At 38.1% G+C, this 15,791-nt stretch overlaps 1 protein-coding gene across 17 annotated transcripts in view; it reads right to left on the reverse strand.

Annotated features, from left to right (window-relative positions):
• Positions 1 to 15,791, reverse strand: part of Mllt4 (myeloid/lymphoid or mixed-lineage leukemia; translocated to, 4) — a 103,937-nt gene that overhangs the window by 51,145 nt on the left and 37,001 nt on the right. For 16 of the 17 annotated variants that reach the window (XM_013517349.1, XM_013517343.1, XM_013517346.1 and 13 more), the window contains 5 exons: positions 14,142 to 14,236; positions 12,168 to 12,430; positions 8,470 to 8,539; positions 4,351 to 4,469; positions 107 to 168 (listed from right to left, as the gene is read on the reverse strand). In XM_013517349.1, the coding sequence (XP_013372803.1) occupies positions 107 to 168; positions 4,351 to 4,469; positions 8,470 to 8,539; positions 12,168 to 12,430; positions 14,142 to 14,236 (609 nt within the window). The remainder of the gene's footprint in view (positions 1 to 106; positions 169 to 4,350; positions 4,470 to 8,469; positions 8,540 to 12,167; positions 12,431 to 14,141; positions 14,237 to 15,791) is intronic. The other variant, XM_013517347.1, reaches the window with a different exon arrangement.

A 15,791-nucleotide genomic window follows, 5' to 3' on the forward strand; every position in this document is an offset into this window, starting at 1 on the left:
GTAAAAAGATTTTAGAAAAGAAAAAAAAAAAAAACCACATTGAAGTCATACGGAGAAAAATGGAACAAGAAATAATTCAGTTACAACAGATTCTGAAATTACTTACAACTTTCCCTGAATTCAATGCTTGCAGGCAGTATCAGCTCAGGCCCGGCAGCATCCTGAGTTCTAAAGAAAGAAAGTTGACATTGCGTATAATAAGGTCATGCAGCTAACAATATCACTGCCAAGCTGTGTAGAGCTCTGCAACAATTTTTTAATTTCTCCACACAGAGTTTTCAAATATAAACAGTAAGTACCAAATCCCTTGCCTCATATGTTACCCAGTGAAACATCTAGATGAATGAACCGGGATTACTCTTTTCATAACTCCCACAGAAGGTTAGATCCTTAAAGTACAGGCCTCCATCCTGAGAGCAGAACTGATGCACAATTCTGGATACTAATGAGTATCTTGTGTCTAGGACAGGTATCAAGCTGTCCTGCAGCTGCTACAGCCATGGCTCAGGTAACAGTGAAAGACACACCACTGATACACACCAAGAAAAGCTAAGCCATGGTGCATTGGAAACTGAGTCCTTATACTGAGAAAAAAAGCATTTTTCAAGGAGCTGGACAGCATCTCTCTTTGTCTACTGACACAAAGTTGGACAAGATGCCCCCTAAGATTTCCTTCAGTCATTTAGTATTATCCTTTTCCAATGCTCAGTGATGCATGTCTTAAAAAAGAGATTCTACTCACTTGTTTATTGGCCTGGTCATATCAATTCCAAGTATCTTTCATCATTTATCCTAACACTACAAAAATAAGAAAGTGGCAAAAAGTACAAATCAAAAGGAACTATAATTTGGGTCATTTCTAAGAACTAGCATTGTGCTAATGTTTATATATATCTAGGTACTCAGCATCAAATGAGTTCAAAAGTTAGGGATATTTCTGTTTCTCAAGAAAGTTCTTAAAATAGTGGATCCTCACCCAATGGCAAGGTATAAGGATGAGCACTGTTTTGTGAAGTTTCTCTTCCAGTTATAAAAGTGTACATTTGTACATGTGTGTCCACCCAGATGAAAACAATCTTGTGTTGTAACAATAGTCAAAAATTTAAAAGCCACTGCTAAACACCAACCTTTTAAAAACATGTAAGATAAAGAATTAAAAATCCAGTTTAGATTGCCTTAATGGATTTATACTTTTCTCAATGGATACTGTTCTGTTTAAATACCTTTCCACTTAGAGAAGATGAGAGCCATTGAAGAATTACTCTACATTAGTTTGCTACTAGCTATATTTTATGTATAATGTTTACCAAAAGCAAAGCAATTAGCTTCATTAATATTTCAATATCTTTATCATTTTAAACTTTAAAACAAGATGATCAGAAAAAATTCTCAAAAACTGTTTTTCAAAAAATAAAAACAAAAGAAACGTGTTCTGCCCTTTTGCAAACTTGACTGAACACTTAGTGGAGATTACAACAACTTACACTGAAATGAAAATATCCACTAAGTTAAATACTGATCTAAAAACCAAACTCAGGTTAGTAGGTGTTCAAACATCATTTGTATCTGTTGAGATGGAAGGTCAACAGACTTGTCAGAAGCAAAATTACTAGTGATTGAAAGCCAGTCAATCGTTACAGTGATGCTTCAGTTGAGAAACTGTAAAAAGGTGGAAATGATCTGCCAGATATAAATACCTGCAATCACTGGTTCACTCACTGAACATGGTACTAGAACTAATGAGAGACTTTCTCCATAAGCGAGAAAGAATGATTCAGGGTAGACTGTTAGTAGTTTACAGACTGGCTAGTTGACATAATTCTTGTCCAATAGCAAACAATATTCCTCCCTCCATCCTCATATTCTCCAAGCATCAAAAGATGAGTAAAGAAAAAGAATATAATCTGAGTTCATACAAATTATTATGATCATCAAAACAAAACAAAAATATTCCTTTTGTCAAATTACGGCCTTCAAAATTTATTTTTCATTTACGATTTAATGATTTGTATTTAATTCGTTTACAAAAATAAAGATGCTCTTATAAATGATAGTTTAAATGTTCAATTATTTTAATATATCTCTTATTGTTATATTTTTAGATACCTAAAGTAACAGCTAAGAAGTTATCTTCAATTAAATGTCCTATAAAGTGAATCTGGATAACTTTAACCAATTATTTGCTTAATTGTTTTAATAAGTCTGGCAAAAATAAGGGACTTAAACTGTAATTGGTAAAAGAAAAAAAACACAATGACCATTTATAGTCACTCCAATCATTCAAAAAGAATTTTTCATATATAATTAGTATCTTGTATTTACTAAAGTGGCTCAAATTTTATGACTATTCAATTACAGCACTGTTTGGTCCACATCCCACATGTGAAAATGGGAAGAAAAGTTCATATACTTCATCCTGTCTTAACAACAATGTCGCATATTTATAGCTCAAGCAAAACCTGTGCCAAGTCTTTGTAAAACAAACTATTCTTACTTTACAAAACATTTAACTAAAATGTTTTGTATAGAAAAAAAATCACTTTCTGGCATAAGTATATTACAACCCTTTTCCCTTTCCCATTTGGATTCATGCACTCCTTTAAATATCTGAGCTGAGAACTATGACAGTATTTCTCAATCACTTTATAAACAGGGGTACTTGTTATAACAGTGATTTTCCATTCTGGAAATCTCACGCTATACCACCAAAACCAAGTACAAAGTAAACTGCTTTTTATGACACCTAATAAAATTCACATAGCCAACAAAATATTGCATAACAGCCAAAAATTTGTAATAAAAATTAAAACCTGGCATTCCCTGATGAATCTATGTATTTAGTAACAGTGAGAAGATAGTAAAAGCTTGCAGTATACAGTGCCCTCTGCTGGATGAGGAGAAATTACAACTGCCTCTCCATGGCCTGTAGCTGAACAAACAGGTAACACTAGGCATGTCACCTGCATCCCCAGTTATGGGATGTCTCACAGGTAACAGCCTGAAAGGCATCTTCCAACACCTGAAGTGGACATACAGGGTAATATTCCCAGTTCCACACTAATTACATTTTTTAAGTCTCCCCTTACTCCACTGCACTCCCTTCTTCCTTTTTAAATACTAAGGACTGAACCTGGAACTTTATACTGAGCTACATCCCCAGCCCTTTTTTTATTTTGAGACAGGGTTTCATTTAGCTGTGAACTTGTGATCCTCTTGCTTCAGCCTCCCAGAGTGCTGACATTATAGAACAGCAACTATAGGTCCGGCTGTGACATAGTGCTTCTCTACTTCTGTCTGAGTCCATTTAGGGCTCCAGAACAGAAGCACCTGGAACCCATCACCTGCTGCTGAACTACCATGTTTAAAGCACTAAACTACTTTTTAACACTGAAACAATCTGAGGTCTCAAGAACATACAAAATGCTAATTTATTATGGTAATACATATTAACGAAATAAAAAGGGAACTATTTTGCCCTAAAAAACTATCCAAGAACAATGCCAGAAGACAAAAACAGATGTTCAGCCTTCACTTGTCTTAAAAGAGAGACAGGAGATACTACATCAGGGCATGATGTCAAAATGCAGCCCACCAAAATGCTGAGAAACTCCAGTGCGGAGTCATTTTGGCTGTATTTTTAAATATGTAAGAATTTCTTCTAAAAACTGGTGAAGTAACTTCTTTTTTTGTAAATATAAATCAAATATTAAGATTCCATAAAAACCCCCTTTTTCAGGTGTTGTTACAAAGTAGCCAGTTTGGAAGGACAATATTGTAACTCCGTGTGTCACTTTCATCAACCTGGTAACAAACACTGTGACAAACAAGTGAGGGGCATAATTACTTTTTTTTTTTTTTTTAAATTTTAGAAATAAAAGGAGGAAAATACTAACAGACAGACAACATTTTACAAAATAGCAAAGGATAAGTACAGACATTACAGAGTTACAAACAGAGTGGTAGGGAATTAACAATGCTTGTTGTATTACATATTGATATCTTCAAAGTAGTTTCTCATGAAAACAGATACAGACATACAAAGCTGATCAACCAAGGACTCATTGACAGTTTTTTTCAGCAAGGAAATACACGACAGTAGAACAGCCGTGTTAACTATCCTGCATATACATACATACAAACTTTCTCCTTCTTTCCCTTCTCTTTTGAGGGGCATAATTACTGATAAAGCATTTGTTTTTTATTTAACTCAGTCACATGGAAAGGAAATACTCTTAAAGATATTATTATGAACATTCCAAAAATGCCAGCTAAACCTCTACAAATTTAGTAATCTTGGCAACAAAGCCCTCTTTGGAATCCTCTCACATTTACATCTGAAACATTCTCTACCTGCTTTCTTGCCTGCGATAGTCCTGCTGCTGATCCACACGGATCATTGGCTTCACCATCCCTCGCTCAGCCGTGCTGGAGGCAGATGACACCCTATCGCTGTCCAGTCTAGTGGTACTCTGTGTGGGGGAAACAATACATTAGGATGCCAAACAAACTTATACTGGTGCGGCAGACAGACATCTGACGCGGGCCGCCACACAGGGAAGGTGAGAGCAAGACCAGACACAGCTGCAGCCCTACTGAAGATGCTGTGTCCATAGCAACATGTGCAAAACCACATGGCATTAACAAAAATAACATAAAATACAGTCACTCTTATTCTCAAAAAACTACGAGTTGGCTATAAAACACAGGCAAACAAAAATAATACAAGCACAATGATTTTTCAAAAAGTAGAATACAATAGCGATTTTACTCCCAAAAGTTGTTCTAAAGTCAAGTGTCTTGAAGTCAGAAGTCAGGAGAGTATGTACAATGAAGATTTGGGGGTCTTTTATTTAATCAGTCTTAGGAATCCCACTTTTGATAGTTTATTAACCTAATAAATTCAGTCCACAAACTGGTTTACTGGCTGGCCATTATCAACAAAAACGAAAAACAAATACATAGTGACCCAACAGAATATATTTAGTACTTCTAAAGTACACATTCTAAATAATTTATTATACAGGCAAAAAGGATATTACCTATATTAAGAAAACCATTAAAACATATTAAAATTTTCTATGTATTAAAATTCTCCTAGCAAAATTTTGTCTAAGAAACTAAATAAAAGCCATCTATATTGCTTACCCAAAAATTAACAATGAGTTTTATGTGTTTTTTTCTCATACATTCCATACATGAGGTTATACAACTAATTTTCAATGAATATTCTTTTGCATGTTATAAGTATCATACGTTACTTATTATATTATAGAATTTTAGAAGGCATTACATTTTATTGATTATTCATGACAGTTCATCAAGCCAATGCTTTATTATGCTATTTAAAATGTTATCGGCGTAGAGTGCTGTGACGTCAATTCTTAACATATACATATATATACACACGTATATATTCATGTGCAACAATTAGATAAAATACACTCAGACATATAAAACTGTATGGTCAATGGGCAGCATTACTATTTAGACTACTAGAAACACTTATGGCTAGACAGTGCAATGAATAAATCAGGTATGTTTATATGCTTGTATATTATAAAATATTTCACTTTTAAGTGACTTTTAAAAAGTGAGAAAATGCTCACAAAATAACAATTAAAAGAAGGAGGACAGACATGTAAAGAGATCTGTCCAGCTACATGGACAAACTGAATGTCAATGAATACGAGTCCAAACGTGTGTGCAGCAACACAGCTGTGTGAACATATGTCAGTGAACAGCATGATAGAAAGTTGTATATGGACCGAGAGACTGATCCAGTTGTGTGGGTAAGTGTAAGTGATCAAAAGCCTGACAGAAACAAGTCGACAGAAAATAAAGAGATCTAGGCAGCTATGTGACGTGCCAGTGAAGAGAATCAGGACAGAAATGGTGCACAAAGAGAGATCTATCTAGGATGTGGACATCTTGTGCACAGGATCAGAAGAGATGGGTGGCAGACGGTCTATCTAGTTGTGTGGACATGTGTAAGAGCAGGAGCAGGACAGAAAATTGTGTATGGAGAGAAAGCTATCCAGCTCTATGGGCATTTGTCAGGGATCAGAAGCAAGACAGAAAAGTGTTTGCAGAGATATCTATCCAGCTGTGTAGACAAGTGTGAATGAACAAGAGCAGGACAAAAAGGTGTGCACACAGAGATCTATCCCGCCATGCAAACATATGTCAGTGAACAAACACAAGACATGGCTCAAGGAAGGGTTTAACAAATGTTAACAGAGGTTAACTATTGCTTATCATAAATGACTTTCAGTTTATATTTTTACTTCTATTTAACAAGCCTTTTATGTTGGCTTTTTTTTCTGAGAAACGGCTGCTGAGATTAAGAGCCAGGTACTTTTCTAAATGCCAGGGGCAAAGCAATTATCTGCAAAATAAGATCCTTGAGTCTAGAGCTCACATTCCGGTCAGTCAATAAATAGGACAGACATCAGATGGTAGTGAATGCTACACCAAGAGCTTAACACAGTAGTGTGACTGGACACTTGAAGATGACTTCTTCAGAAGGGCTGGCTTGGATAAGGATCGGTTGTGTGAAAACAAAGGGCAAAAGGAAGCACACAATACAAAAGGGGCTGCAGGGAGAAGTGGGTGTGGGCAGGGACAGAAGGCCCTGAGGTCTGAGTCCAACAGAGGTGGTGCTGGGTGTAACACACCAGGTAGGAAAACCTGTGAACCTAGGAGGAAAACTGCTATCTGTGGTACAAGGCACTAAAGGATTCAAACACACATTTTTAAAATGTAAGAAAACAGAGCAAAGCATCACGGTGTACACCTCTAATCCTAGCTAATTTGGGAGGTTGAGGATATAGCTCAGCCGAGAGTACTTGCTAAGCACACACATGGTTGATTCATTCCCCAGCACCACATGGGGGGAAGGGTAAACGTTAGAGGACAAAGAGCAGGAAGAGGGGCTACTGTTCAGGAGGCTGTGTGTCACCCATGACACAAAAGCTGTGCTGAACCCAGCAAGGCATTCATGTATGGACCTTCAGAGGCAGAGAAACTAAAATTGAGGCTGAGCAAAGAAAAGGAATTAAGGGAAACTCCAGACAGGTTCGTGTGGAGCAAGGCTGTGGAGGAAGCATCCTTCTAAAAAGGAGAGAGATCAGGGAAGAAGTTAGTTTTAGAAAGAAAATCTATTCTTGCCTTAGCCTGTTAAATATGAAGTATGTATCAGACACCCAAGTGGTTTGATGCTGATGAAAATCCTTAAGATTTTGCCGCCTCATAGATTCCAATGAACTACATCTTCAGTGGTCCTCTTCCCCTTGAATCTGGGTGAGCTGAGATTGCTTCAACCAAGGCAAGGCAAAGGAACTGATGCTACACTAGCCCAAACCTTAGGAAGCCCAGAGGCTCAAGGTTCTTGTGAGATATCACACAACTAAGGCTTCTGGCTGACTATGGTGTGGAAGGGCCGTGGAGGGAACCTGAGATGACAAGAGGCAGCTGTATTATGCCAGTACAGTCTGGACACTGAGGGACTGTCTAGCTGAATGCAGCCACAAAAGTGACCACCAGAGACAAGCAAATCAACTGCCCCAGGAAGCTCAAACCAGACCACACTCTTGTATACAAATAAGATGGCTGTTGTTTTAGTCCACTATGTTTTGGAGGCAGCAGTAGAAATCCAAGTGAGAAAAGAAATGAATTGGTTACCCCAGAACTAAGGATAACTGCGACAGCGTCTGAGGCCACCCAGCAGGCAAGTTAGCACTGATGCTGAGGACAACAGCACACCTGTTTTATCTTTAGGTGAAATCTGGCCCAGCAGGGCTGTTATGGCGTTATCTAGATGTGCCCCCAAAGCCTCATGTGGTCATAGGTGGGGCTTTACAGAGATGGCTGGATCTAGGGTGTGTGATGCTGAGATTAAGGGTGTGATGCTGGTATTACGGGAGCCCCACACTGGGGGCACCACCAATCAATAAATTTACAGCCTGGATAGAATATAAAGGGAAAAGGGAATGGTGCTTCTGCTGTTTCCCTGATGCTGCTGATTGCGGCTTGTTGCTTTCTGCCTGCCACGCCATGAACTGTTTCTCTTCTGTGGTGCTCCTCTGTTATGCTGTGAGCCAGAAGGACTACAGCCTAAGAGCCAGGTGACTATGGATTGAGCCCTCTACAAATATGAGCTAAAATAAACCTTTTCTCCTTTTAACTTTGGTTGTTGGGCATTTTGTCTCAGTAATGACAAAAGTAACTAAGACAAGGACTAACTTCACACCAGTGAAGTCTAGGAAACATGTGCTTCATGTGGAGGAGAAAGCACAGTGTTCTGGTTGCAGGAAAAAAGAGCGAACAGCCTCAAACCTCTCCTTCACACATCTCCATGAGGTACACAACATATATAAGAGAGTCATGAGTATTTTACCAATGTATCTGTCCATGATGTTCTACAATATTAAACACACGGGTCAATCAGTTCATAAATACATAATTGCTTACCCTGCTTGTTGGCAATGCTGTTCCACTGTGAACATCTCCTCCCAAGTCAAAGGTTGTCTCCTGAACAGTTCTGTAAAGATTAAAAACAACAACAACAAAAACACCAGATAATTAACTTTCAACAAACAGGACAAAGTCTCTTCTGCATAAAACACAGGAAACAGTTTAGCTAAATACACCAGTGTTCAAAGATCATCCAGAAATTGTTTTACAACTGGGTACACTGGCACATGCCTATAGTCCTAACTACCAGGGACAGGAGGATCACAAGTTTGAGGCCAGCCTGGAAAATTTAGCAAGACCCTGTCTCAATACAAAAAAAGCTGGTCATATAGCTCAATAGTAGAGGTGCTTGCCTGCCTAGCATGCGCATGCCTAGCAGTTTTGGGTTCAATCTCCAGCATCACATTAAAAAATTTTTCAAACTTTAAAACAATTGCTTTATTTTCACCACAGAAACTTACAGCATTAAAAATCAAAGCAACTGTAAATTTAAGAAAGTTTCTTATTGGTGTACATGGAACACTTTAAGAATTGTATTTTTTTAAAACCATCTGTGGACAGGGTAAAGGTAAAGGGGACCACAGAGATGAAGAATCACCTTTCTGCTGATGGTATATCACTATTTAGACTACAATAAGGAAAAGGGAAGCTTTTGACAATGTTAATAGTCAAATCCAGAGCTATCTTAGTTTGAACAATTTTTTAAAGTATCTCAAAAACTTCTAAATGAAATAAAACTACATCATTAGAAAAACAACTCGGAATATAAACAAAATCTCATTTTGAAGAGTAAAAAAGCTGAGGCAAGTTACATTCTTTAGCACAAATGAAGGCTGAATGCAAACCACTCATCTCAAAGAAGGGAGAAAAAAGACAACTAAAGCCACCTAGAAACCAACCAAGATGAATCACTGGTTAAATTTCCTGGACCACTATGCAGGACAGTAAAAAAGAATGACGTATCTTTTGTTCTGATATTTCAAAAATACATGGTCTAATTTTTTTTCATGGTCTAATTTTTAAAACACCCTGGTACTTTCTTAACCTCAGTCTACAGAATGAAACAAGGAATGATACAGAAGTTCAATTTGTCACATCAGAAAAGCAGATACAAATTCTTCTTACCCCATCACTAAGCAAATAAAACTATCTTACAATGAAAAACAATACTATGCTTAAATAGTAACCTCTGCAAAGTAAAAGCTTTCATTAAAGACTAATCAACTTTCTGCACACAATTTTATGCATTATATGAAGTTTTAATAATTAAAATACTTGTCAAGATATTCACAAAAATATGGAAATACCCTGCCAGCTCCTATTAATTTAAATGAGAGATTCAGTTCAGCTGTCTGCTCTCAGACAGTGGACATAAAAAAATGCGACAGCTCACCTTCTGTCAAAGACACACATAGGTTACCATCCCTAACTTTTTCTTAGGGATAGTACACAAGTATAACCAAAGCCTTCTCAATTCTTTTTTGTAATTAACATGCTAGAGTAAAAAATTTACACCACTGCACAAAGCTCCTTAAGTTTTCTTTACCCAGTGCTGCCTCTTTTATGCTTTAATATGGGCTTACTTGTACTGTACTCTGGCTGTGTGAACAGGTCTAAAGTGACTCTGTATATTGCTTCAGTGTTACTGAATCAGGACCTTTGACTATAAGAAGCATCTCCCTTTCTTCAGCATTCAGAGCATGGTAATACCACATGGTATGGGTGTTCAACGGACACAGAAGAGATGCACAAATATGAGTCTCAGGGTATCATCTGAGGTCCCTAAAATTCCCAAATTAAAAATTAGCATTAAACATAGCTACCTATTGGTAACCAAGCCCAGGAGCTTAAGGTAGATTTTGAAATCTGCACTTTAGAGTATGCAGAATTTACCCAGAAATTGTTTGAGGATCTGACAGTAGACAAAATGGTTGTTAGAAAAGATTTTTTTCTAATTTATGGATGATACATTCAAGCATTACATTGTGTTCAGCAGCTCTGCCAGAAAAACATGTGAACAGTACAGTTTCACAACATTCTCCTGACTGAAATCTAAGCCATAATCTTATATTCTGGCTAGGAATATGGTAAGAAGAAACAACACTTGATTTCCAAACAGGAACCATGTGGCAAAAGTACAGTGAGAGACTAACAACTCAGATACAGAAAAACGTCACAAAGTAAAGATGAAAGGCTGATCACGTATGGAACAAATTGTGCCTACAATTCCATATATACCCAGTAGCAGACATAGTCAGAAATATGGTAAAGTACAAAGATGAAAACAGATTTAAGTGCAGAAATAAAATGCAACTGTAACCATGAAGCCATAACTGCAAAGATCAAAACAGACTTAAGTGCAGAAATAAAATGCAACTGTAACCATGAAGCCATAACTGCAGGCATTGCTGAGAAACAACACACAATACACCAGAAGGAAACATTCCACACAAGAGGTTCTTTGGTCAGACCTGAGCAGCACAGGGGCAAGCAGGAGGGAAGGCTGTGATGTGGGTATGCTTTATCCTACCCAGGTGTCAGGTGTAAAGGGAAGACAGGTGTAAGAAAGGCTGACAATTCAAACAGAACATTTGAACCTGACTCCATGTGAAAACAGAGCTAATTAAACTAATGGCAGGGACAGCAAATAGAAGAATAAAAAACAAAACTTTAAGAAAGGAATACTTTAAAACTGGCTGTCCCACACATGTACTGCAAGAATGAATGTACAGTCAGTTTAAAGATGAAACAAAGAGAAATGAATGGGTTTTCCAATGTAGACAGTAAAGATGCTTGCTGGTTTTCTTTGGGAAGTTATGAGGTAGGATCATGTCCTGTAGCTCAAGGTGACAGGCTTAGCCCATGAACACTGCAAACACCCCTTTGCCTAAAGGACTATATATGATACACCAACTGTTTATCCTAGAGAAACATGTTAGTTCTAAATAGTAACTAACACCTGGCTCAAAGTGTAAGCTCTGGGTAACAAAGGTTAAGTCATAGAAAAAATAACAGGAAAAGTCATGTGGAAAAGTCCAGTAACATACTGATTTGTGACAGAAAGCTTATACTTCAGTGGAGTTATTAGGTCATTTTAAATACCATGAAGAAGGGCTGGGGATTTAGCTCAGTGGCACAGCGCCTGCCTGGCAAGCACAAGGTCCTGAGTTCAATTCCTGGTACCAGAAAAAAACAAAAAATGCCATGAAGAAAGAGTACTGCAGCTATCTTTTCAAGATCATTGCCCTATCAACCTGTGAAACAGATAATAAAGTGGCTAATAACCCTTGTTTTTAAAATTATCATTATCAAAAGAGAAGTCATTCCTCCCCACAAACGTCCCAGGAAGTGGCCACACTGCAAGTCCTCACCAGAGCACTAGGTGGAGCTAAGTTATTCTAAAGTCCTCGAGACTGGTGTATTTTGTGATCGGTTATAAGAAAAAAACCAAAAAACTTCAATAAAACTTCAATAAAATTAGTATTTAAACTTTCAATTTCAAGATGAAAATAGGATCCTTCTTTTTCCCTATAAAAGTCATACAAATAAACAAGGATAAAAGTCAGTCATGAACACTACTTTGACTTTTAAAGAACTGAAACAAAAAGAGCCAAGACATCTACAGCTAATTCAAACTACTCTAAGTATACTCAACACACTCTAAAATCGTTAAGGCTGCTCTACATCATATTCACCCAGGTTTGTGTCGTGGGCCCTTGACCATCAGTCCTCCATCCACAGATCTCTTTGTGAGGCTGTGGTCCTGGCTGGGGTCCACAAACTTGAACACATGCGATGCCCCAAACTGCACTTTCATGCCACTCTGCAGCATGGTTGTTTCCGAGATGCGCTGGCCATCCACATAGGTCTCTGCATCCATACTTCTTGGCGTCACAGTGACCACTCCATCCATATTGGTGAGGTCACAGTGATGGGGCTGAATTCCTGGGCCAAACAACTGAAAACAGAAGGAAATTAAAGACATTCCCATTATGCAGTGCATAGTATTTAAAAACAGAAATTAAAAATTCTGAGTCTCCCTTTTGTAATAAATATAATTTAACAAACTCTGGATTTTTGGAGCTTTAAGTGGACCGCCCCCATCCAACAGGATACAAAAAAAATACAATGAATATTTAAATTTTAAAAAAACTTATTGCAGGAAAAGATACATTGCTACGAATGATGGGGTAAGAGTGTTTGAAACAAGGTGGAATATTTTGAGGGAAATTAACATGCTCACAATGGGGACATAATTTATGTGTCTTACTGCCAGGTGGCTTGAACTACTAATGGCACATGCATGACTGTCCTATTCAGCTGGTTTTTAAAATTAATTTTATTACTAAAAAGACCAATAAAAGTGATGAGATCCGTATGTACCACAGTGGTATAAGATGCCTGATGGGACAGTCATGCATATATCACCATTGGTTCAAGCAGGCAGAAATGTGTTAATAGCAGTATGCCTTTTCCTACAAAATGTTTTCTTAAAAGTTTAAACATTCAGTGTATTTTTGTCACACCTTAAAAAATAATTAAGCACTATCAAAATAATGTTAAAATATTTAGACATTGTTTCTAGCATCCAGTAATAACTTGATTTAAGGCATATTCCAACTTTATTAAAAAGCATATGATTATGCCTGCACACACTTCTCATCCCAGCACTTGGGAGGGTAAGGCAGGAAAACTGCCAGGGATACAGACCAGCCTAGGGTACACATTGAGTTCAAGGCTGGCCTGAATTACATAGCAAGACTCTGTCGAAGGAAGGGAGGAGGAAAGGATGGGGTGGAGGGAGAGTTGGAGAGGGGAGGGGAGGAGAGCTGGGGAAGGGAAGGGGAATGGAAGAGAGGGGAGGGGAGGGGAGGGGAGGGAAAGGGAGAAAAAGGGCGAGCAGGCAAGCAATAGAGCAAGCAAACAAGAGAAAAGCACATAATCAAGGTAAGAAGAACAAGAACAAGAAAAAGGCATATGATCAAAGTAGGTGTGTAGTGTAGTAGTAAAGCACTTGTCCACCATGAATGAGGCCCTGAGTTCATCCCCAGCACCTAAATGTAAAAAGTACATGTTCATGATGATCTTAAACATTTACTACATAATTACTAAAACAATCTACACAGATCTTTGATTAAAACATCTCTATTTAATCTGTTCTATTGCTGTGCTAGCAATTAAGGAATCAGAGAATTAAAAACCCTATAGTTTTACAACTGAGAAACAAGTAAAGAGCAAAGATGATTTACCTGAGTTCAAACTGACAAATACTGATTTCACATATTCAAAACAAGTGTCAAGCTCTGTTTCAAACACTTGAGAATTTTATTTAGCTAGTTCTTATCAAAGACCTACTGCTGTGTGTCAGACTCACCAAAAGAACTTCCCCATGTTAAAGCAGACCTATGAGCTGCTATCACCTTCTTGGAGAGAAAAGGTAGAGCCTGAAGGAGTGTCACAGCCAACCCAAGCTTCTGGAGGGTGAGCTCACCCTGTTCTTTTCACACTAAAGCAAAGTGATCCAGAGTAAATGAACTATTTAAAGTTAAATGCAAGGCCTGTAATTTTGATTTATTAATTTGTCCCTTGTGGCAGGTCCTCTACTTTGTGCTGCCTACTGAACATGTAGAACTACAGCAAGAGGTTCACACGGCAGCCTGATAACGCACCTGGATAGAGTTGTCATCAAACTTTTCTGTCCCAACTTCAGTCACACTCAACTGAAGGCGGTAAAGCTTTGGTTTGTCTCTGGAGTCAGAGCCATCTGCGAGGAGAGAAGGAAGAGAGCTCCATTTGCAGTCTAATATCCCTGTCACGTTACTCAAAATAAACAAAACTTTATTAAAAATGATGCTACCAGTCTCACTTCTCAAGATTTCTTTTAGGGAACATGCCAACTTACATCATACAGTTCAACAAACTGCATACACAGTCTTCAAAGAGATATATATATCAGCTTCTGTTTAATAAGGTGCTGAGACTGTTACTAATTCCAACATTTTCTTACTACATAAAAGTACACTTTCTCTACATGCTGCTCTGGATCTTTGTTGATGATTCTGAGGTGCAAACATATTAGTAATATGAGCACCATGAAGGACACGTTCACCTTCACAGCACAAAACAGCTGGTGGGACATGGTGAAATCAAAAGTGGAAGTTCCTAACTGTGGAGTTCTCACAGCACCCTGGACCTCCTGGATCACCATTCAAAGAGGACTAGGCAGATTTTTTCTGAACGCTTCCCCCAATGACTGACGGTTGAAGAAAAAACTGCTGTCCAAGTCCTCAGCTCCCTGGGATAGCAGCGGGATTAAAAAAAGGAAGACTGTGTTTGTTGGGGTGTCTGGCACTTTAAACCTTTCTGAACTGTTGGAACTTTTCATTTTCAGGAGAATGACTTTCTATGAAGGAGAAGAGGCAGGAGGAAAAGAAGAGGAAACATCACTGCCTGGCCTCTGACTATAATGATACTGAACATGCTCACTGACTTCTCAGCCACAGTACCCACGTAGTACAACAGGGTGTCCAGTAATGACTTCTCTGATTTTGGACTTGATCTCGCCTGACAGAACCCAAGAATTCTGATACAATTTCAGACTTTAACTGTACCACAGTAAATACAGTTTCCTTAAAAGGCAATTGAAAGTCTCCCTAACCTATTTCACGAGTGCCCACGTAACTTTCAGAGTCACTTATCGAAATCAGTAGTCAATGGCATTAGGTACGTAAGCTATGAGAACCTCAGAGGTTAAACATTTTGAGAGCCTTAAGCATGTGCACAGAGTCTGCCAAGTTCTCTCAGTCCTGGTGTGTCTGAACTCTAAAGACAAAACACACCATAACTCACAATTTGTTACAACTGATGTTAGTTTTTAGAGTAATACAATGTAGTATTCTAATGACAAAGATTTCTATTTCTGAATTATTTCAGGAATCTGTGACATCTGGGGAAAGGAAGAGATGACACTGAAGTATTTCAGACACCAACGGCTACCATCACCAAAAAACTGATTCACTGTCCATGTTGCTTCTGTTGGAACATTCATTTTCCATGCTGTTATAAAGTCCTGATACAAATGAGACATCAGAATCATCTGGGGCTTTTTGTGAACATGGGCAGTTCCCCCCTCCTCTTGGAATGTCCACTATTTTATTTGTTTTACATACCATGGCAGTTCTAATCAACTACCCTCTTCTATCTCTCAGAGTGCCATATTTACTGTATCACAGCAACATGGACTACATTTTTCGAAGACTATACATTCTCTCCCTCACCTTGGAGCTCCACGTGACTAGGCTTTCCCTGATCACAGCTTT

This window comes from Chinchilla lanigera, unplaced genomic scaffold (assembly GCF_000276665.1).
Source record: "Chinchilla lanigera isolate Chin_1 unplaced genomic scaffold, ChiLan1.0 scaffold00038, whole genome shotgun sequence".
NCBI classification, from domain to species: domain Eukaryota; kingdom Metazoa; phylum Chordata; class Mammalia; order Rodentia; family Chinchillidae; genus Chinchilla; species Chinchilla lanigera.